This window comes from Furipterus horrens, unplaced genomic scaffold (genome assembly GCF_987537825.1).
Source record: "Furipterus horrens unplaced genomic scaffold, mFurHor1.1.pri manual_scaffold_10, whole genome shotgun sequence".
NCBI lineage: Eukaryota > Metazoa > Chordata > Mammalia > Chiroptera > Furipteridae > Furipterus > Furipterus horrens.
Window position 1 is genome coordinate 20,363,021 of NW_028327180.1, and position 23,752 is coordinate 20,386,772.

The 23,752-nt window shown below is 40.9% G+C and overlaps 1 protein-coding gene across 1 annotated transcript; it reads left to right on the forward strand.

Annotated features, from left to right (window-relative positions):
* Positions 1-2,847: 2,847 nt before the first annotated feature.
* LRAT (lecithin retinol acyltransferase) lies at positions 2,848-8,057 on the forward strand. Its single transcript, XM_090288892.1, has 2 exons — positions 2,848-3,387; positions 7,504-8,057. The coding sequence occupies exons 1-2, from the start codon at positions 2,848-2,850 to the stop codon at positions 7,654-7,656; spliced, it is 693 nt and encodes a 230-aa protein (XP_090145018.1). The 3' UTR covers positions 7,657-8,057.
* Positions 8,058-23,752: the final 15,695 nt, after the last annotated feature.

Below are 23,752 nucleotides of genomic sequence, written 5' to 3' on the forward strand. Positions count from 1 at the left end.
AGAGACAAAAATAACTTTCAAGAAACTATGGACACTCTCCATCCTGATTCATTTCTAAAGATAGCAGAATGCCTGTATCTTGTGCAGCCTACAATGATGCATGCCTCATACTGATCTCACCTTCTTTTTCAAAGATTTTATTTATTTATTTTCAGAGAGAGGGGAAGGGAGGGAGAAAAAGAGGGAGAGAGACATCCAGACCCTGCTGTGCAGAGAAACATCAATAGGCTCGGGGAACTTGGCCTGCAGGCCTTCCATGTGCCCTGACCGGGAATCTAACCTGGACCTTTGGTTTGGCAGACCAGCGCTCAATGCACTGAGTCCCATCAGCCAGGACCCTTCCTTTTTTTCTTTAAGTGACTCCCTTTCCAGAGTCGTTGGCAGTAACATTAAACCCTGCGGGAACGAAATAAAAATCAAAGCCAAAGCACTTTGGCTCTGCCTGCTGCTCACAAATCGCCCTATGGTTGCAGCTACTGGGGGTCTTTAGGTGATCTCTCCTTAATAGTTTTTGCCCTAAAAGCGGCCTCTGTGGAGCCAAGATGCGGTCAGTCCTCCATGCTTTACTCTCCCGCAGATTCCTGGGGTGGCGACAGTTGCAGGCGTTATAAACCGAGTTAGCGACCGCCAAAGACGGAAATTGCTAATTACCAAGTCCTCTTTGATCTCCCTGGGCCATTTGGCTCTTGACACTAGAGGATCCGGTCCCGGCGCTTTCTCTGAGCTGGAGGCCACTGTCATGTCCAGAGCCCAAAAGCCCGACGTGGGTCCACAGTACCGCATATGCCAAGGTCTTGATCAGATTTTTAAAAAAATTTCCCCAGATTTTAAATCCTGCAGCTGAGCCGGTGTGCTGCGGGAAGCTGACAAGCGCCCGTGTGCAGAGGGGTTTGATTCGCTTTAGCAACTCGATAGCTCGGCACTTAAAAAAATTTTAGGTGGGGGACAGGGCTGGAAAAATACATGGTTTTAAGTTTCCATGTCCATACTCTCTCTCCTCTTCTCTGCCTTTTTCTTTTGATTCGTTTGTGGGAAGTGGAATCTTCTTCTCCTTGTTGGGACTCTAATGTGATTCGGGATCGTTTGTGTAATGAACACTGGCAAACGGGACGACAGGGAAAGAGCGCAGATCCGGGGTGGGGGCAAAGGCCGGGCCTCCTTCATCCATCACTCGCAGCAAGCCCCCTTTCCAGACCAGCAGAGGATCTGCTGGTTGATGGAACCTACTGGCCCCGAACTGTTCGACTTTGTGGACCCAAAGGAGGTTTCCATTGTGGTCTTTGTTCGCGAAATGTAGGTATTTGCATAATGCAGCGATTTTCAACCAGTGTGCCCCAGGCATTTTTAAAACATGCAATACCTGACTATTCAGGGGCACTGACCTCTTCCCTTAGACTGTCAAATAAAAAAATGACAATGGCCAACACAATAGCCATCCGGTGTGAATGAATCAAAATTATACCTATTTTTCTTCTTTTGGTCACATCGGCAAAAATCGTATTTTTTGGCGTGCCACAGAAATTTTATAATTATGTGTGTCGTGAGGTTAAAAAAGGGGGGGGTTGAAAATCGCTGGCGTAATGCATTAGCAGGGAACTCAGCGCAGGGTGGGGACACTGCATGCCCAGCTGTTCCCTGACCCTACCCTCTTAATGCACCTCAGTCAGGGTGCAGACGCTTGGAAAGGAACTCGGCGCTTGATCCTTCCCTGGCCAACTCTGAACCGAGGCACTTTAAAAGAAAGCGGCAAAGTTCAGATGGGTAAACCGAAGCCCGGTCCCTGTAACGTTCGTTGCAGCGGGAGAAAAAAAGTTGAGGTGAATCGAGCTTTCCAGGAGAACGTTAGGGACTTCCCCGTTTTCACACTGACCGTTGGGAACCGCGCGCTCAACCGTCATTGGTGCCTCGGAGCCCGGACCCGCCTGGGGTTCTGATCGCGGACGCGCGGAACCTGAACCTGGGCCGGTTGTTTGCTAGCCAACCAGCGCGCCCGCTGAAACCAAGGGGATTCGTGGCATTTCCAGAGGAAGATCGTGGGGCGTGGCCTATGGCTCTAGGAGTTTAAGAAGGGATCCGCAGGCTTTCGAGGCTCGCACTCTTCGCCCAGTAAATGCAAACAGCTTACCGAGGTCTCCGGGTCTCCAACCCTTTAGTGAGACAGAAATCTCGCCCGAACGGGCTTTCTACTGAAAACGTTTCCGAGGTACCCGGAAGGTGCCCTGGTCCAGACAGGTGCAAAACCTTTCGCACGACCACGCCTCGGCCTCTATTCTCCAAAAACGGTCGCTCAAAAGCAGAATCGCTTAGGTCGTGAGTGCAAGAGGGAACCCGTCTGGAAGGAGTCACAGCACAAAACCCCGGAACCCGGGGGCGACCTGCCCCTCTCCGCCGAGTTATAGTCCCGCGCGTCCTGCTCTGCTAGCAGCGACCGGTTACCGGCGCCCAATCAGCGCTCTCGCCGGGTCTGTGCGGCTTTGGCCCCGCCCCCCTGGACGGCGATAAAAGGCTTCTTAGAAGGCTGCGCTGCGCGCGCGGTCCTACGCCCAGGCACTCGAAGGAATCCAGGTGCGCTTCTTTGCTTGCTGCTCACAACACTGGTCTCGGGGTCCCCACAGTCAGCCGCCGCCGGTTTCTCACCCTCCTCAGTCCCCAGTGCGGTACGACCAATCCAGTCTCCACACTTCTCCCCTTTCCTTTTTCCTCTCCCTCTGTCCTCGGCAATCGCCGTTCCCCGCGGCGTCGGGCCGCTGGCCTGCCGTGAGCAGCAGTGCAGCGCCCCCGTCTGGCGAGTTCACCTTGCCAGGACCCGCCAGTGCACCGATCCCCTAAAACTCATTTCCCGGCAGGATGAAGAACCCAGTGCTGGAGGCGGTGTCCCTACTGCTGGAGAAGTGGCTCCTCATCTACAACTTCAAGCTCTTCAGTTCGGACGCCCCGGGTGAAGACAAGGAGAGGAACAGTTTCCATGACATCAACTCCTTCCAACGCGGTGACGTCCTGGAGGTGCCCCGGACCCACCTGACCCACTATGGCATCTATCTGGGCGACAATCGTGTCGCTCACATGATGCCCGACATCCTCTTGGCTCTGACGGACAATAAGGGGCTCACGAAAAAGGTGGTCTCCAACAAGCGTCTCATCCTGGGCGTTATTGGCAGGGTGGCTAGCATCCGCGTGGACACAGTGAATGACTTCGCCTACGGAGCCAAAATCCTGGTCAATCACCTGGACAAGTCGCTCAAAAAGAAGGCGCTGCTCAACGAAGAGGTGGCGCGAAGGGCGGAGAAGCTGCTGGGCACCACTACCTACAGCCTGCTGTGGAACAACTGCGAACACTTCGTGACTTACTGCAGATTCGGCACCGCGGTCAGCCCCCAGGCGGACAAGGTACGACGCATGACTCGCTGGTGGGCCGGGCGGGGACGACCCTCCCGGCCCTAACCAATTTCTCTACCTGGGGAGCAGGCATTGAGTTATAGATTTAGTAAGGAACGCTCTGGTGTTTCTAAGGAAGGCCGAGTAAGTGGCGATGTAGCTGCTCTGCAGGGTGTCTCCAAAGGCGAGAAGAAGGAGCAGCAGTGCCGACCCCCTGCCTGCTAACCCGAGAGAGCAGCCCGGTCATGGCTGACCAGGTGGTCAGGGTGTCCATCCAGCGTAGCTGAAATGACAAAATCCGCCCTGTGCTTGCAACTTTTCCCAAGAATTGCAACTGGAAGGAAGGTGAAACACCAGAGCATTCATTACTCAGTCTATAACTCAATGCTTGATCCCAGGCTTTATATTTAACCCATAAAACGGTGTACAACATGTTGTGCACTTAAACTAAGGAAGCTTGCACTGTTCCTCTGTAAGCCGCAGAGAGTGAATTCCTTTTGCTTAATATGAACTATCAAAATTCCCAGTAAGAAGACCTCCCTGGTAGATTTCTTCCGACTCCTGTGTCTGGGCTTCAGTCACATCTTTTCCTGGGTATTTGGAATTTTTCTGTGTTGACTCTAATCTCCATCTAGGGATTTTCTCATTGTTAAGCATCCTTTACCCATTAGCCCCAAAAGTGGTGGGTTAGGGTGTTGATGGATTCCCCAGAGATCAAAACAGTTGGTTTGCAAGAAGAGCCATTAGCTGTTGGAAGGTAATTTTAATGCATGCTTTAAAAAAAAAAATCATAATTAAAATAGTTAAATAGCCACAAGTCCAAAGGTGGGAAAACGGATTTTTAGTTCAAAACCTCTTAACTTTTAACTTAACTTGCAATTAGAAGCTTTCTCAGCCTGCTCTGCAATTGTTAAAGAGGTATTGTTAATGTTCTCTCTTGACATTGGAAGCCTAGGTAATCACAAAATGACCCTCACGTTTGACTTCATGTTTAGGAATGTTTTTGTTGTTGTTGTTTTTTGTTTTTGTTTTTTGGTCCAAAAAGCATCTGAGTCCATGTAACCAATTTTTTAAATGCTCCATATTTTAATTTATTGAGGTGGGAAAATCCTTCCACTGGCATAGCATGAAGGCACTGTGCTTTTATATATTGGTATATGAAACTTATTGTGATTATTTAAAGAGCCACAACAGACTCAATCTGGGAATGCTTTTGTAAGTAAAATGAAAATACAGTTAGAACACTGTGCAGTGATTCAAGAATCACAGCTCCAGTCCAGGCCTGTTTAGAAATGAACTTCACCACAATTAATAACACAGACTTCAAAAGTGTACAAAAGGAAACACATCAGTTTTACTTAGAAACCAAGCAAATCATTTCTCTAAGGAAAACAGTATTTCTATCTGGTAATTAGGAGTTACCCTTTCATGGAACACATATAGCTCTGTATTATTTATTTCTACAGAAAAACAATACAAGTGGTTTTTTTAAGGTAGTCAAATATTTAATATGCATAAGTAACTAGTTGGAGTAGATTTTCGTCTTTGGAAACCTCGTAGAGTTTTACAGAAGTAGACAAGGATTTTAATTGCTGTTGCTGCATAGCACCTCTTGTGAAACTTGAGTTTTTGTCTTCACTTTGAATGGTCTAACAAACAATTTGGCCACAGAGTAGATTTCCCCGGGGGGGGAAAAAAATCCCCATCCCAATTTTTCCATTTCTTAGAATTGTTTTTGAACATGCTCTGAGAAGTAGGTCATTAATACTGAAGGAGGACTGGTTTCTACTTTTCAGAAACTGTGAGAAATTACTTGATTCTGGATCTGATTTTTGAATTCTCCATACATACAACTATTACCAGTTTAACACTAGAGCTGCAAAGTTGTCTCTTAAATTTGAGTTTGTAAAAACTTTCAAGAGCATTTTTCCTACATGAAAACACTGCATCTAATTGGAAAATGAACTGAAAGAGTCTTCTTTGTAGTGATGCCCTTTTTCTTTCTTTTTGTTTTTTTTACAAGTTTAGAAATCATAAAATTCTGGGATTTTTACAGGGTGGGGCAAAAGTAGGTTTACAGTTGTTCATATGGAAAATAAAACAATAATTAATAAATAATTATACAAGAATAAACTCATGTACTCACAACTGTAAACCTATTTATGCCCCATCCTGTATATTACTGTTAACAATCTCAGTATTTCATAAACTATAAAACCCTTTATTATTTTTTAAAAGTTTTTATTTATTTATTTTTAGAGAGGGGGAAAGGGAGGGAGAAAAACATCAATGTGCAAGAGAAACATCGACCAGCTGTTTCTCGCATATGCCCCTACCACTGACCCGGCCTGCAATCCAGGCCAGAGCTCAATCCACTGAGCCATACCAGTCAGGGCGGAAACCCTTTAATTAGTAACTTACCCCGTATGCTTTTTCCACTCTGTTTTTTGTTTTGTTGTACTTCGATAATATTGCTTTTCATTGCCAAAAATGAATGCAAATGCCCCTTTTAATATCTGGGGATTCAATGCTCAAAAAGTGCCCCTATAGGCTTCTTAACACCTAGAAATGTTAAGACATTTCCTACTGTTGGGCACCACTAAAGATCCCTCCTGGGCTAATGGCCAAGTAAACAAGAGGGGGACATTAGAAATAGGATGTTCTTTGACAAAATATGCTTGTAAGGAAAAGCGTCCACAATGATTTTGTTTGCCTTAATTGAATATTATTGGGAAAAAGGTAGAAATATAGCTATATCAAGACAACTTACTATTTATCTAAATGTATATCTACCACTATTTGCTGAGCAACTTTTCTCATTGTTCTGAAACTTCATTCAATTTGATCATTACCAATTAAAGATTGTGTATTTGTTACTTAATGTCTTGTTAGTTTAGTAAAAGGAAAAAAAATACAATATGTGTTTGACATCTAAAATGACCAACATTGTATTTGTTTAGCTATTGTGTAAAGGTTCAGACAGAGATAGCCTTACAATCAAGATAGAATGCACAAGTCCAATATTAAGAATTTGGAAACCCTCTATTAAGAATTTGGAAACCTAGTCCAGTACTATGTAGGCCACTGTAGGAGACCCAGCATCATATACAATGTCATTATCTGGAAAAGGAGTTTAAAACCAGTGAGTAGTAAAACTCATATATAAAAATGGCAATTAATTGCTAAATTCTGTTCTGACAGTGATGAGGTTGAAAAAATTGTCAGCAGATGCAGCAGTAATAATAATCATTGTAAAACTTTACATTTATATAGTGCGTAGAAAAATGCAGAGAACTCTTGCATAAAATATTCTATTTGATTCTCACAACAACCTCAGCATTTCCATGGAGGAAGAGGGTAGCCTGGACAAGCTAAGTGATTTACTTGAGGTCACACCACTAATAAGAGGTAGATCCTGGACTGACACATAAGCCATCAATTCTGAGTAAAATTAGTTTTCTAAGAAAAAAATCACACATATTAAAAGAATGCACTCTTTAGAATTAAGGATCATATTTATCTCTTCAGCCAGTTTTATATCTCATAATTGATTTGTGAACTTGTTTAATTTATTTAGGCAGGGAATGGGATAGGGCAATAAATTAGATTTTCTATGCCTTTAAATATTGAGACTTATAAGACATTTATAACAATTTTTTTTAAAAGTTAACAAGTTGTCATTATATCACCAAATTTTAGAATGGTTAATTGTAGGAGTTGAATTCACCAGTATTGGTGGACAATTTATGTACTTGAAATTACAGATCTCTGCCCACCTAATTTTAGAATATAGTTATTTATTGGCAGTTTAATGCTTTTAACGTTTAATCCTGAACTTTTATGTGGTTACATTCTCTGTAGTTTTCTATAAAAGTTATGCATTTACAAAGCCAATTGCCATTATTAACCCAGTTGCCAAAGGTGTCATTTCAGCTGGCTGTAATGGGATGTGGATCAAGAAGCTTAGCCATTAACATCCGAATTCTTTCATAAGTCATAAGAGAAAGTCCAGTTTTTCGGGTAGACAGAAAATAGCTGGGAAAATTGTGCTTTATTATTTGGTATATGTATGGTAATTCTTCTTAGGCTTAGCCACCTTTTCTAACAGTCTTAAATTTTATTTTCCAGTTCTGTGAGAATTTGAAGATAATTATTCGTGATGAGAGAAGTGTTCTTGCTTCGGCACTCTTGGGATTGGCCTCTATAGTCTGTCTGGGCTTGGCATCATATACTGCTCTTCCTGCAATTTTTATTCCATTCTGCTTATGGATGGCTGGCTAACTTCATACCCCTGTGTCAGTGCGTGTATTCTGTGTGTAAATATGTTTATATTTATAGAGCACAAATCAGTATAAGCATCGTTGAGAAAAATGTGACCTGTAGCATTGTGTTCTGGATAAAAATGTGATTAAGAATCACACAAAGTGCTTACTGTGTAAGCCCAAGACAGGGGCTTTCTGAATCTTCCTCAGGCAGTTCCATTTTAAAACACTGTGTGCATCTTGGAAAACTGAAAATTTGTGGTAGAATTCATCATTACAAGAAAACCAGCCTCTAAGACAATGGCCACGGGAGATTATTTGAGTTACATTTTTCTCTCCTGTAATCATCGCTCTTCTCTCTTAGGCCTGAATTTGAAGATCGGAAGACTTATTGAATGAGATCACCAACTTAATTGTAAATTTATCCTGTTTCATTGGAAAACTTATATTAAACTAAGAAAATTTCCCTTGTTCAGATGAAAACATGTTTGATGACTGGCCAAAAAAAAAAAATGTTTTTTTCATGTATTATAATTCGCAATGAGTCAAGAATATTTCATGACATGAAGTTAAGGTTTACTGAAAAAGTAACTGAGCAGAACTATAAAAACGTGTTTTCCTACAGAAATAGCTATTATAACATCAGTTGAACAATGTGATGCATTTTTACCTAATAGGAAGCCTGGCATCCTTTTTTTCCCCCCCTTTATGTGTCACTATGGTTACTTTAAACACTTTTGAGCAGTAAATGGATATAGGGTAGAAATAATTTGGATATTTGGAATGTATGTGTACCAATTAAATATGCACACTGATATCTACATACTGATTAGAGACAAATTAAGTTTGTTCTTGACTGCTTTCTTATCCTACCAATGTGGTTACTATAGAGCATTTGTAGAGGTGATTGTTACAGCATTTTTTAGTCCGTTTTCTTATGCCTTTGCCTGTGATATAACTTGTATACATGACATTGGATGGTTTCTCTTTTAAAGCACTAACTATGTACTATATAATTTTTAAAAGCCCTCAGATTTGTTTTCTAGTCAGTTTTCTCCAATTTAATTGCCAAGTAAGTATAGCTTACATCCTTAAAAGGAGAATGCCATAGCAGAATGTAAACCCCAAACAGGTAGGACCAAAGGAAATAACTATTAGAAATAATTTTTAAAGTGTCTCTGTACCTCCAGGCATGTAAATTGATTATACTGAGGTTGTTTTAATATTAGAGTTGAGATGTAGTGGTGTTAAAGCAAGCATTCAAGTACTTTTCCAAAATTACCAAATTCTAGGATTAAGCCCCAAGCAAGACTTGCATTTCAAGTATTAGTGTTACTTTATAAACTATCAAGGATCACAAAATAATGTCATATAATGAGTGGTACAAGGAAGGTGATCCAATCAGAACAAATTTAAGGTCAGATTTTAGCAATAATTTACCCACAACAAATTCAGTTGGAGTTTAATTTTGTGTTTAATTGTTTCAATATTATTAAAACATGAAATGGCAATACCACAGAATAAAGCTGTTCTGTGGGTCTATTCCAACCACTTAAAATTATTTTAATTATGTATGCATAAAAGCAACCATGATAAGAAATCCATTGTATTAGTGTTTTCTTCACTTACTGTATTTACCCTTGTAGCAATTATTTAAATTTATTTTTTAAAAATATGGTATTCTCATTAACAATTAACACCTTTTTGCAAACTTTAGTATTGCAGGTAGCAAAAACCCCTGTCGCTAAATTTGTGTTCAAAGATAATGATCCCTCATTAAATGCCAAGGGAAGTACATAAGATTGAAAATAACATAATGAGTCACTCACTTCATATCCTTAAAACAAGATTCAATTCATCATTCATTTGAGTGCTCACTCTGTGCCAGGTATTGACCTGCTTGTAATTTCATGGTCTAGAATTAATCATTTTGGATACCCATATTAAAGTGTGTGCAGTGCCATGGGAAGAGAGTGGAAGAAGACATTAAATTGTCAGAAATCTCTCTGAAGGAGGCAATGCCAGCATTAAGGTGAGAAACAGTTAGAGGTGAACTTATCACACTGATCTGTTGTTTCCCTACTTAGAGAAAGAGAGAACTGGAGGAAGGTTTTATTTACTAAAGGTTCTACAACATTGGAATTTGTTGAACTTAGGAGAAAGGAGAGTTTTTAGAAAAAAAATGCAAATATCTCTGAATGTGGTTGTGGAAGAAACCCTGAACCATTCATGTGCACTGTAATGAATTTCACCATCAGTTAAGATTCATCCTTATGATCCTGCAAGTCTCATTACTGAACTTCTAACTTGTGAAATGGTAATCAAATAGTACCTGATGCAGCTTTTTGTTGCTTTTTTTGTTCTTTGCCATACCCAGGTGAAGGCCAAATAGGATTCCTAGGGGCTAAGATGAAATAATGCAAGAGTCAGGAATTAGGGACCTTTTCATCATAGTTTATGGCCCCATGGACATAGGAGTACTAAGACTTTACACAATGGAGCTGATCGAAAGCTTAGAAAAAGAAGTGGTTTGAACTGGTCAGACTTACCGAGACTTGGAAAAATGAGATGTTTTTCAGGGGACATATTTGGGCAGAACATTCTACACAATAGGAACAGCATGAACAAATGCATGAAAACTGCCCAAAACATGCTTGGCCCATGAGTGTGTGGTACTCTACTATTAGTTGACTGAAAGCATGAAACTGGCATGGGGTATTTGGGCAAATGCAAGTGCTTCAAAGGGTAGAGCAGAGCAAGGGTGATGGGAGACGTCAGAAAGGAGAGCCACGATCAGGTGGTGGGAGTCTGTGTACACTGAGAAGTGTGGACTTCATGAACAGGCAATGGAGATTTGGAGTTCAGAAAGGTAACTCACAAAAGCATGAGGGAAGGGTGGGGTATGGGACAAGACAGGAGGAGGCAATCTATTAGGAAACTAGCTGTGGTCCTAAATCTCTCAAAGGCTTATAATTGTGAGGGTGGAGAGCAAACATGTCAAGGAAGTGTCAACAGACTTGAGCCAAATCCTTATGTGAGTAACTCTTGGTGGGGTGTCATGGAAGAATCGTGCATGGATTCCTGCCAGAAAGTTGGTTCCTGAAAAATAAATTAACATACTGATTGTGTGTATATTGGGTATTCCAGATCTTTGTTCTGCTGGATATCTTTTTCTAAGGACAAGCAAATATGTAAGGATTTGTTGTTTAAAATATTAGTTTTTCACAATATGGATATATTTTTTATTTTTCCATTTTCTATTTCATACTACTATTGTCAAATAGAAATAAAAATGTTTTCCCACAATATCAAATTTATACCAATGGCAAAACTCTTGTTATAGATGAGAAGCACATACGAAATGATAGTTGCTAATCTTCTGTTTTATATGATCTATTTAGAAAGTTTTACCCAACCTAGATCTGTCAGTTCAACTGATTTTATATTTAGTATATGTGTACATTAAATAAAATAAATTTTACATACTGTCTTCTCTTGTCTTTGAATTTGAAATACATAAAAAGTAGCTCACTTATTTATTTATTTATTTTAACATTGTTGCCTCTCAAAAGCTTCCTTTACTGAACACGTATTTGAAATGAACCACTCTGGAACCAAGTGGAGATCTTTTCTCAGGAGAGATTTTGAGAAAAGGGACATTTTGTATGTATTCTCTACATACCTCAGTGACAAGTGGAGAAACAAAGACTTTCTTTAAGAACAGTGATTCTTTGAATATGGCCCTTTCCTTGGTTCCCACAAGGCCTCAAACTAATCCCCCAAAAGTAGGTTTATTCTTTGGTTTGTACTAGAGAATGGAAATGGATGGGTAGATGAGTTGCAGTCTTTGTCTTCTTTTAATGAGGCAGAAGTACACATTTAAGTCATGGTTTTATAGGACTATGTGGTTTGAACTGGAAGAGTTGTGCAAGAGTTTAGAAGTTTAGTTCCTTATAGATTAAGCACAATTAAATGTAATTTGTAAATGTGCTGGTTTCCTTTTCATCCTTTATTATTATTTTATTTTTACTTTTTCACTTGAAAAGAGTCAATTTTCATTCTCAGAATGTCATCTGTATTTTTTTCAGTTATTTTATTTTATTGTTGATCTTATTTAGGAGAAAACTTTGTGTATTCATCTTGCCATCATGTCTAGTCTTATGTGTTTAGGTCTCAAGGGCTCCACCTGCTCATCTGGTCCTCTCAGTGTAAGGTGAGCAGATGCAACATGTAGCAAGAACACTCAGCAAGAGACCAGAACATGAGTTTTAAGATTTATTTAATTAGTATACTGAAACTTTGGAATGTTACCATGCCTGTGTCAAGCTGGTTTATAGTGAAACTGTTAGTGTCGGAAAAAACAGCACCAGGTGTTAATCTCAGTTCAGCAACCTCAGTTCTTGAGTTCTGGCTAAGAGAAGAATTCAGAGCCAAGACTCAAATTATAAGAGAAAGTTTATTTAGAAAGTCACAGAGGTAGAAGAAGTGAGCCATAGAATAAGTGGGCTCAGGAAACAAGTTGCAGCAAAAGAAGGGCCCTTGAAGCTTAGGGGGGTAGGGAGGGGGAGAGATAGATACACAGAACCCTGGAGAAAGAAGGGGGGAGGGGAAAGGCATAGTAGGCTTGCTCCGTAGAGCCTTGCTGGGCCCTCCATCCTGAGGGCTTTAATCTGAGGTCTCGGAGGATACCCATCAGCTTTCTCTGTGTGTCTCCTCTGGGATTTGGTCTCTACTGATTTATATGCACTACAGCAGGGGGTCATGAGTCAATGTAGCTGGTCCTGATGTCAACCGTGGCATCACTTTTCCTGGCTTTCCTGCTTTTCTGGGCCTGGAGCCGAAACACAACAGGCCCAGATGTCACCTTCCAGGGGTCATGCAAGGGCTTGTAGTTTTGCCCGTTGCTAGGCACCCGCAGCTCTCCTCCCCGGTGACTGACTGCACCTGGACTATGCTTCCTGCTCTGCCCTTGCCTGTCTAACTGTCTACTACAACACTCAACACTGCAGTGAGGTAACAATGCTGACTTGTAGTTAAGTGACTAATAGTGAATGTCATTCACAGCAGTGGGATGGGAGCAAAACCTTCTTGGAAAGCCTTAGATGCCCAAGCATAGGGGAGAATTTTCAGGTCATGATCACTTCTGAACTCTGGTAAAGCATCATCAGTACGAAGTGCTGGCCATGGCAACTTTCAGTGGGATGGTCTGCCAAATCAGAAATGATAACACATTCAGGGCTCCTGGAGGGCTAGGAGATGGGACATGTGTCAGAAGGCGAAGTGGGAGACAGGCAGGGCAAATGGCTCTGGATGGTGTCTGTCACAAGGTCATGAGGTTGGCTTACTCTCATAAAGACAAGCTTCCAGACTGCATGTGACCCTCCCAGACACCTGTTAAGTGCCAGAGGGAATGTTTGCAGAAGGGTGAGGAAGCACACACAAAGACCACTCCTGGAGTGACCCCTCCTGAGTGGGAGCGAACTGGGGGATGCCAGGGGATGCGGGCCCAGCAGCTTCCATTACCTGTGACTCTAAAATGGGGCCTGGGGCTGCGCTCAAAGGCCAAGTTGTCCGGAAACACTTCCCGCTGCCATTTGAAATCCATGGGTTTGCCTCGTTCTGCTAGCCAATTAAACTAAAAGCTCTTTTAAAGTGTTTTGAAGTGTCTAGTATAATGCTCAATAAATTCTAAAGAATGGGCACAATTTCAGTCTCACAGATTTTTTTCCCCCCTATAGGCAACAGCCAAAGTAAGAAAGGTCTCTCCTTTTTGGTTCCACAGCAGATTTACTCAAACATCAAACTAGCCATTTTTTTTCCTTTTCTTTTTACCTTCCTCCCTTTAACACGTATACACTGAGCACCCAAATGCAAGGGAAGTGCATGTCTTTACTTGCAATCGATGTGAAAACTGAGGCACCACATCTTTCTTACTATCAGGTGGCTGAGGGTGACTCTGTGCTCTCTCATAATCTGCTGATATTCATCTGGCTGCAGTGTATGTGCAGAAACATGGCACTTCTCACTATGTGTTGTGAATTTCCTGTTAAATCCTTTGTTTATTTCTATAGACCATCTCATCTGACATCTTAAATCCTCATTCTTAGGTCTTGGGCCTAAGTTAAAGGTGCAAAAATTCCTTTTTCTTCTGTATTTCTAAATTTCTTTTGTTGCCCAGATAACTAATATACAAAAAAAGGTTTTGGGCCCTGACCAAGTAGCTCAGTTGTTTAGAGGATCATCCTCATACTCCAAGGTTGTGGATTAGGCCCCTGGTGAGGGCATATACAAGTATCAACCAATGAATGCATAACTCAGTGGAACAACAAATTGATGTTCTCTCTCTGTCTTTGTCTTTCTCTCAAGTCAATAAACAAAAATTTTTAAAGGATTTTTTTTACTTATTTTTAGAGAGAAGGGAGGTAAAGGGAAAGAGAGGGAGACAAAATCGACTACTTGTTTCCCACATGTTCCTAACTGGGGACCCAGCCCACAACCCAGGCATGTGCCCCACCTGGGAATTGAACCAGCGACTCTCTGGTTTGCAGGCCGGCACTCAATCCGCTGAGCCACGCCAGCCAGGGAAAAAAATTTTTTTTTTTTAAATAAGGTTTTGTTTGGTGTGTACCTATTGGAAGTGTTTTTAACTGACTCAGAGTACAACCTCTTTCCTGGGTGTGGGCCTGATACCCACCTGGCTGCCATGGCTTTGTGATGCCTTTCCCTAACTACTCTCATTTGCAAAATTATCTATTCTTCCAAGTTCTTGTTTGTCTGCCATCTAATTTAATGGGAGATTATCAAAATAATTTTATTTCTAGATTTAATAGGAATAAATTATCATATTTATATTGGAAATGCTGTTTTTGTTTAATCCTCTGTTTTTTTTCCTGTTATTTCATAAACATTATTACATTTATTAGCAGTTTCCCATCATGACTTTACTTTCCCCCCACAATTCTATTCAGTTTCCATCAGGGAGCCTCTGTGAAAAAATGGAAAAGTCTACCTTTGAATCTTGCTCCTGACCAGCTGGAGTCTCCAGAAAACTATCTTATTCTTAATTTTCTCAAGTACAGTCGACCCTTAAACAATGTGGAGATTAGGAGTACCAACATTTTGCACAGTTAAAAGTCTGTATAGAACTTTTGACTCTCCCACAATGTAACTACTCATAGCCTACTGTTGACAAGAAGCCTTACTGATAACATAAACGGTTGATTAACCCATATTTTATATATTATATAGTATAGTCTTACCCTTAAGTAAGCTAAAGAAAAATGTCAATAAAATCATAAGGAAGAAAAAAATACATTTACAGTATTTATTGAAAACAATCTGCATATAAGTGGGCCCTCACAGTCAAATCCGTATTGTCCAGGAGTCAACTATGACATATAAATAGGGGACCATATTACTTAACCTCTCAAGATTACTGTGAAGGATAGAGTAAAAGAATGTGGAGCCCTCCAGTGGACTTGGCACATAGATGTGCTTAATGAATGGTAACCATGGGTCTATATTTAGTATTGCGTCTTCCATACCTTGAACAGTATTTTTAGGTTTTACAGTTCCTTCTGGTACCAACACATCAATTCCTTCTGTTCTCCAGCTTCTGCACCACAACTTAGCTCTCAGAAACAAAGCAGTTGCCTGGCTTCCCTGCTGCTGTGTCTTTGTGGAACACAGCCAGGCCAGAGGGGTGCTGGGGCAGCCACGTGGGGCTTCAATGCTGGAGAAGTGGTCAGGCCCCAAGGCCCTGATGGTTGTTTAGCAGTCAGTCTGCCCATGCAAATGATGTGCCCCAGCTGCTGACCTTGGAGAAATCCTAGTCATGGTCAGACTGGCCTGGCTTACAGCAACTCGGTGTATTTGCTCTTTTAAAGTAAGGACGTCATGAAGAGAAAGGGCTACTGGCAGTAAAGAGCTTTTCATGTAGAGGCTGGGTGACAGGAAAGTTTGTTGGAAAGCAGCCAGGGAAAAGAAGAGGGAGGGAAAATGGGAGTGTGTTTTTAACACGGAGGCCATGAATACAAACCAGAGTTTGTATTCTAAATGAACACCAACGTCTCGAAATCAGAACCTAGGAAGGTTAAAACAACTTTTCAGTTGTAATTAGCAATCACATTGATTGGAGAGTTATAGTATTCAAGATGCCACCTGAAGCAAAGATTCAATTATGATCATAACATTCATGATTCTTAAGAATTCGGTTATGATCAATTTGTGTCTACACACTGTAAATTTCCAGTGGTGTGTATGTGTGTGTGTTCACTGTTTATTCTAAGTATTTGGAAATAATAATCCATATATAATAATACTGCAGTATTAGCCAACTAAAAATTTTTATTAACACCCACCTTCCATTTTCTAGCATTCTTAATAAATGAGAGCATTCTTTTCAAGGTATGCATTTCATTAGGCTTAATCGCCTCCATCAAATAAACTGTTTTTTTAACCTTAATATCAGGCAATTATAATTTTCTCCTTATTCTGATTTCCTATAGTAGTGTTCTATAATGAGCAAGCCACAGGTCACCTACATCAGGAACATCCAGGAAACCTGTTAAAACTGCAGGTTCCTGGGCAATTTTCCACATGCAATGGAGCAGTGATTACTAGTTGAGTATCAAAACATCATTGTTCCTTTCCTCTTTAGTAATGTGAGCCTTGTTTAGTTAGGGTTAGCAATACACCTATTAGAATTCTACATTTCCTGGCCTTCTTTTCCATGTGACAGTGTTCTGACCAATGTACTGAAAGCAGAGTGGTGTGTAGGAATTCCAGGAATGCTCCTTGAAAGTGAAGGATTGCACTTTTTCTTTTCCCATTTCTCCTGTTGCCAGTCTAGAAGCAGACACAATGGTTAGTGTGCCAGCAGCCATTCTGGATCATGAGGTGACTTTGTGGATAGGAACCAGGCACCTAGGGTGCTGAAGCAGGACGAAGGAATCTTGGGTCTATGTGGTGACACCACATCATATCTGGAGTGTCTTTCTACAGAGGAAAAAAGCTGCTAATTTCTTCAGGCAATTAGAGTTATTTTGGAATGTTCTTTTCTATGCAGCTGACCTAATCCCTTCCAGAGTTTGTTACCAGGATGGTATGAGTCCCACAGTCCTACTCAATCCTTCAGTGCTACTAGCCTCATCTGGAATAAAACCAGTTCTAGACACAAAGCAATTAAATGCTGCTTAATGATCATGTGTGTGTGTGTAAACAATATGGATATAAACACATCATTTTATGAACAAAATAAATTTTCAAGTTTCTAGGTATATATTATATGTCCTCCAACATTATGACAATTAATAATTGTGATAAATTATGCTAATGAAAATGCCAGTGACGTGAATGAAAAGTTGTTATATTTTTTCATTTAGAACTGCTCAGAAGTCAAAGATGATGTATGTTAATGATCAAATATTCTCACTAAGCACATTGGAAATTACCCAGCTACATGTTTCAAGACATTCATTACCCAACTTTTCTAAAAGGGTATAAAAAGTCCTGCTCTTTGGGCCCGTATTTCTAGATTTCCTATAACATGGAGTCTGTCAGCTTACCCAAGTTATCATCTTTTCCTTTTGCTCTGGTAGTGTCAGCATACATTACTGCGAACTAGTGCCAGAGATTCTATAGTTAGCATCATAGGAGGATGCCTGAAGATACTGATTGCTAAATTCAGATCTATAAATATTTGCCACAATACCAAAGGTAGAAAAACAACACAACCTAAACTCTCTAAGCTTTCATTTCCTTCCCTGTAAAACAGAGATTAAAAATAGTACTTTAAAAAAAGTCAAGTTGGCCCTGGCTGAGTAGCTCAGTTGGTTGTAGCAGGTTCAATCCCCAGTCAGGGCATATACAAGAACCAACCAATGAATGCATAAATGGGTAGAACAACAAATCAATGTCTCTCTCTCTGTCTCCCCCTGAAATCAATAAGTAAATATTTAAAAACATCAAGTTTCAGTGGAGAAGAATTAAGATAAAGCATTTTAAGTTTTGAGCACAGTGCCTGAACAAAATGATCAATAGATGTTACCATTACTGGTAATTCTTCCTTCTGTTAAATGTTTCAGCTTCATTGTGTGTTTCTGACTAGAAGATAACATATCTGTGAAACTTTATTAAATATATTGTTTACAATCTATTCCCTGAGGTTTTCAATAAAGGAGAAAAACAGAATTACTTAGTCAAAGTTAGCCATTTGCCATATCCTGTTTCCAACATCTCTAAAATTAACAAGAGTATGGCAACATAATATTGCTGTAACACATCATCTGTATATTGCATTGTGTGCCTACTCTCCAAAGCCAAGTCTTCTTCTGTCACTCTATGCTCAACCCTCTTCACCTTTTATTAACCCCCTTTCTTCTGGTAACCACCATACTTCTGTCTGTGTTTATGAACCAAAGACCTTCTTAAACTATAAGTAACCATAGACAGTTACACACTCTTTATTTTTTAAATGATTTTATTTACTTTTTAGAGAGAGTAAGGGAGGGAGAAAGAGAGGGAGAGAAACATAAATCAGTTGCTTCTTGCATGCCTCCAACTGGGGACCTGGCCTGCAATGCAGGCATGTGCCCTGACTGGGAATCAAACTGGCAGCCTTCTGGTTTTCAGGCCAGCGCTCAGTCCACTGAGCCACACCAGCCAGGGCTACCCAGTCTTTATTACAAGCTAGACTTTATTTCCAATCTTGTGTCTAGTGTTAAGACTGAATGAGCAAGTAAACCTTACACTCCTACCATCCTAGCTAAAAGTCTGAATGCCTAAACTAGTAGCCAGGCCAGCACTGGCGGCTCTGTGCCTTCTATTGCTTGAAACCCCACCATACCTGCTGTCTGGTTTTCCAGGAGGTATCAATAAATGCGAATGGTAGTATTAGTTGTACTAGTACCAGTAGTAGAATTGTATTCTTAATAAATATTTGTTGAATAAAGTAATTAACATTATTTTATTTATATAGTGATAGAAAACTATTTTTAAATAAATATACTAGGAAATGTGTAATATATTTCAGAGTAATATTTTTCATTGTCATCTGGAAATTCAGTGAGGCTAGTCTTACATTCATTGGAGCAGCATTTTCTGACAAGTACTCAATAGGTATTTCTCAGGTTATTAATAAGCCTTGGGTTAAACAGAGTTAAACAGTTGTCCTTTCCACAGGACATCTCTGAAATTTTATAAGCTATTGTGCACTGAGAATTTCTATGAAGGGAGAGGTGGTATTTTTCAAATTAATTTGATCACACAACTATTTATTTCAAGGAATATTTTCTGGTTCAAGCATTGTATTGAACACAGTTTGAGAAGTCTAGGATGATGTTTTTGAAATATAAGTAGCTCCATTTTATAAACAAGAGGACATACAGGAAGTAGTTTGGTGAGGGGAAAGACATTGATATGAGATGGATACTATACCAGACACTTTATATTTAATGTCCATGGGAGTCTTTTGTGCTGTTCAGCAAAAATACAGGTGCCATGTTCTGGGTACTTAGGATTATGCCTCCTAGACCCTTTTGCTGGTGGCACCATGTGACCTGTCCCAGTTAATGAAATGTGACTGGAAAGGACATGCATCAGTTTAGAATCTGGCATGTAATTACCCCTATGAGATGGTCCAGAGCTCTCCTTTCCCTCTGCCATGGCTGCTTGCAATGTAACATCTAGTACGGTTCCGCCATTCTGGGTTCCTAAGAACTGAGGAATGGGCACAGAGCCACAGCTATTGTAGCCCAAGAGAGAAATAAACCTTTGGTATTTTAAGCTGAAGTATGTGGGATTGTTTATTATTGCTGTGTAATCTAGCCTCTCTGGTACGACATCTTATTTACTCTAGGCAACCAACATTCAAGGCAGGAAATATTGTTATAAATGTAATGAGTGTGAAAATGGAGTCTTTGGATGACTAAAAAATTTGTATCCAAACTTACACGGCCAGTATTTGGACTCTTTCCAAAGCCCACTGTATTTCTACCTTGTTCCTCAGAGAGAAAAAAATTTTTGAAATACAACTCATCAGACTTCCTAAAGTGCTTAGTAATCAGTAGGTATTAGACAAATATTTGTTAAACAAATTGCCCACACCCTTAAGCTCCTCTGGGGTTAGTGAAAGGATAGAGTCCTTTGGTCTAGAGGCTAAAGTGAAAGCTGGTTGTAAATTTCCTTTGGGGTCTGCAGGAATTTAAGCTTCACCACAATTTTACATCAAGGGATAAATAAACAGAGCAGCATAAATTGCCCAAAAGCTAATTTTGGAGTCAAATTTCTGTCAGTTTCAAAAGATTTCAGCCTGACATTATAAAAGTCCTTGCACTCATACTTTGAAAATAAGTACACTAAGTTTTCTATAGAAGTAGGGAGATGGAGATGATGTCTTTCTACGTGTTAGTAATTTGGGAAATCATTCAGGAATTACTGTCATTAGGCCACTTCAAGAATTCAAACTTGAGAGGAAAATAAGCTACCTCTAAAATTTTAATATTTTATTCATTCTTTCATTCATTTGACAAATAATTATTAAGGGCATTGTGCTAGGCACTGGAGATAGAGCAAGGAATAAAATAGATAAAAACCTCTCTACCTTCTTGGATCCTATATTTTGTAGTTGTTTCCACAGTTTACATTTAAATACATTATTATGACAGAACAAGAGTCCTTTTTGGGGTGGAGGTGGGTCATAAGGGTTTAGTAATTCAGTGGTGCTAAGACAGGACAGCTTGAGATGGAAATGTATCTTGATTGAGACTTGGAATAAAATTAGTAAAAGCTGGCAAAACATGAAAGGCCAGGGATTTCAGGGTTGTTCTAGAGATTGTACATACAAGTGGATCTTCTTTATTCCTATTACTTTGGCTCACCTTTTCCAATAAACTTGCAAATAAATTTATTACAAACCCTACTTTGGGATTTATTCCTGAAAAAATAATCCTAGTTGGTATAGTTCAGATCTTAGGGAATTCTTTTAATTTTACATGTAGAGAACATAGTTTTTATAGCGTTTGAAATATACATCCATTTATACACTATGGATAATAAAAGATTTAGAAGGAATCTGACCCAAAGGACCTAAGTACTATAATGGTCTTTACATAAGAGTGTCTTTTCTAAAGTAGGGTTCTTGGCCTGACTCCAATGCCTATTGAGAAGCCTTTGTGTATTTGGTTTTCTTTATACTTGCAGGGAGGCAGGGAGGAAAAAGAAACTGGAAATGTGCAACCCTTCATGCTACTTACTTCCAAGAACACCTTTTGCAACTCACAAGATAATATCTCCACCTAGTGATGTTTTAAGGATTCTACAGTAAATCCTAAAAATATGTTCTGTTGGACCTCTCAGACTAACATGCTTAACACAATTTCAGTTAGTTTAACTTTAAATGTATATTTAGAATTACTGGGAATTGAGAAGGCACCAACATGAATCTTTGGGAAAATGGACAAGTAACCACAAATAGTAATCAATGTGATAGAACAATTACCATCCTTGTAGTTCTTGAGGTAGAGAAATGACGTTAAAAAAAAAAAAAAAGCTAAATAGGTATATTCTATCAGTCTAGGTTTTCTAGTTGCTTTATTTTGATATATGCAGCCTCTATAAGTGGGATGGTATTAACTGACTCAAGGGAAGAAAGTTTAGGAAAGAATATTTGTTGAGTTTCATGTGTGCATTGGGTATTGCACCACTTGTTTCTTGACACATTTTGAGACAGTATGGCATAGTGGTTATATCTGTAGGTCTCAAAGACAACTTGGGGCAACTTATTTGCTGTATGACCTTGAGCTACTTTAGTTCTCTGTGTCTCGGTTTCTCCCTCGGTGAAGTGGGGCAACATGGGACAAGTACCTTTGCCAAAGCTACTGTGAAAATTAAATGAACTAACATGTGAATATCCCTTAGAGTTATCTCTGACATATAGTAAGTGCTCATTATTTGTTAACATTATTTATCTCTTAATCCTCACAATCCTTATTTTAAACTGGGGCTCAGAGAAGTTATTTGCCCAAGGTGTCACAACCACTAAAAGATAATATAGGGATTTGAGCCCCGATCTGTCTGACTCCAAAGTCTGCTAATTCCTTACTGTTGGAGTATGCTAAAAGTAAAAAGATGTCATTAGTGCCCTGAACATATAGAGACAACAAATGAAATCACGAGTTACTGTGGACGAAAGCACCCTGAGGTTAGGAATTAGGAGACCTGTGTCACTGTGTACGTAACCCAGTGGATTATTTTGGACATCATTTCTCACATGTTAAAGAAGCTACATGATCTAGGTTCTTTCCAGTTCTAATATTATGTAAGTCTAAGAATTTACAGAGTCATCTAAAGTCATCTTCTCCTCTGTCTGCCATTTAATTCTGAGCTCTATCTTCAAAATTAGAAAGCAAAATTCACGGTACGTGTGCAGAATACCACATAACCGTAACAGTAAAGTTGGTTTTAGACAAGCATTGAACCTGATTCTTCAGCTCCACCACAGCCAAATCTTTCTACAAACGGATTAGAGGTAGAGTCAGCTTATTATTAAAGTACTGTCCATTATAGTTTAGTACTATTTGTAAATCAGCCTTTTAGCCTTATTCCTCCCCTTCCCCAACCCCCATATCCTTATTTAAAAGGGTCCATAGTTATGATATATGGTTGTTTGGGGTAAAACCGTAAGTTTAAGACTTGAAAACATCAGACGAGAAAAAAGAATCTTTACAACGCATCTATATTGTCCCCTAAGTAAGAGAAGTAGGTCCAACGGATCATAGCCATGTTTTTAAACACTAACAAAGCACGCAGGATCTTCTCCTATCACTTGATCCCCACCATCCACCAAAATTTGCTTTCCTTGCTCCAATTGGCTAAAGTGACTGTCACTCCATGCACTTTTACTCTCCTCCTAAGAGCCTTCGGATTTATACCACGGTACCGCCCACTCGCCCTTGCTCCTCCCCGGGGCTGGTCACTGATTGGTCCAGGCGCCACTCCGCGTGGGGCTGCGTATACCACCACGCGCGGGGCCCGCTGGGAGTGGAGTCTAGGCGCGAGGACAGCGCGAGCTGCATCTGGTGGGCTCCCTTCCCCCCGTGCGGCGATCCCAGTTCGGACAGACACGTCCACGAAACGGTGGCGGCGGTTTGTGGTCGTTGGCCCAGGGATTTAGGACCAACATTTGAAGACCCAAACGGGTGAGGAGGGGATGGGAGTAGCGGGGTCACTGCCAAAGAGCTGGTAATGACGGGAGACCCAGCCTCCCGACCGCAAATAGCCTGGTCCAAGTCATGCCAAAATCGCAGTGGGGACCCACTCCCCGCTGGAGGCAGGGTCTGCAGAGTTCGCCACCCCTCCACCCCCTCCACCCCCATCCCCACCCGCCGTATATTCTCCTGCCCTCACCCTTCACGCTGGGCCGGGCCCCAGCTCCCTGACTCGTCGGGCAGTCGACAGCTCCTTCCGCTCCTCAGCGCCCTGCCCTCTCTCCCCCTCATTTCCGCTCTCCCCCACAGCCTTCCGGCAGCGGCCCACCTACTGCCCTCCATGTTCTAACTCCGCTGTCGACCACCTCCGGTCCGACCCCTGCAGGTCAGGCCCGCGCCTTATACCTTCTGGCCGCTGTACGGCCGTTGTCGCATCTGCATGTTCCCCCTCGAGGTTCTGGGACAGCAGTCAGGGCACCCTGCCTGCTTGGTGAGATTTGATGATCACGTCGTGGTTTTCTTTGCGTTGTAACTGCTGATGAGCCTCGAGCTTATTTCTGCCTTTGACTCTTCCTCTCTTGTCTGCTGGGTTTTGGACCCCGAAGGGCTGTGGGCGGCCCAACGGCAAACATAACGGACCCCTGGCCCCCGGATGGCAACCAATAGTACCGTCATTGTTAATATCAGACAGTTTGAGTTGAGTTACTAATTTGTAGAATACTTTCTTTGGGGTACCGGAAACTCCACTGAACCTGGATTCAGGAAACCTCGGTTTAATCCTCGCTTTGATATTACTTCTAAGATGCTCGTGAAGCCCCTTGGTTTATTGGGCACCAGTTATAGTCATTTAGTTTAGTTAATGTTGAAGTCTCTTCAAGCTCTCACACTCTTGATAAATATTCGATAGCT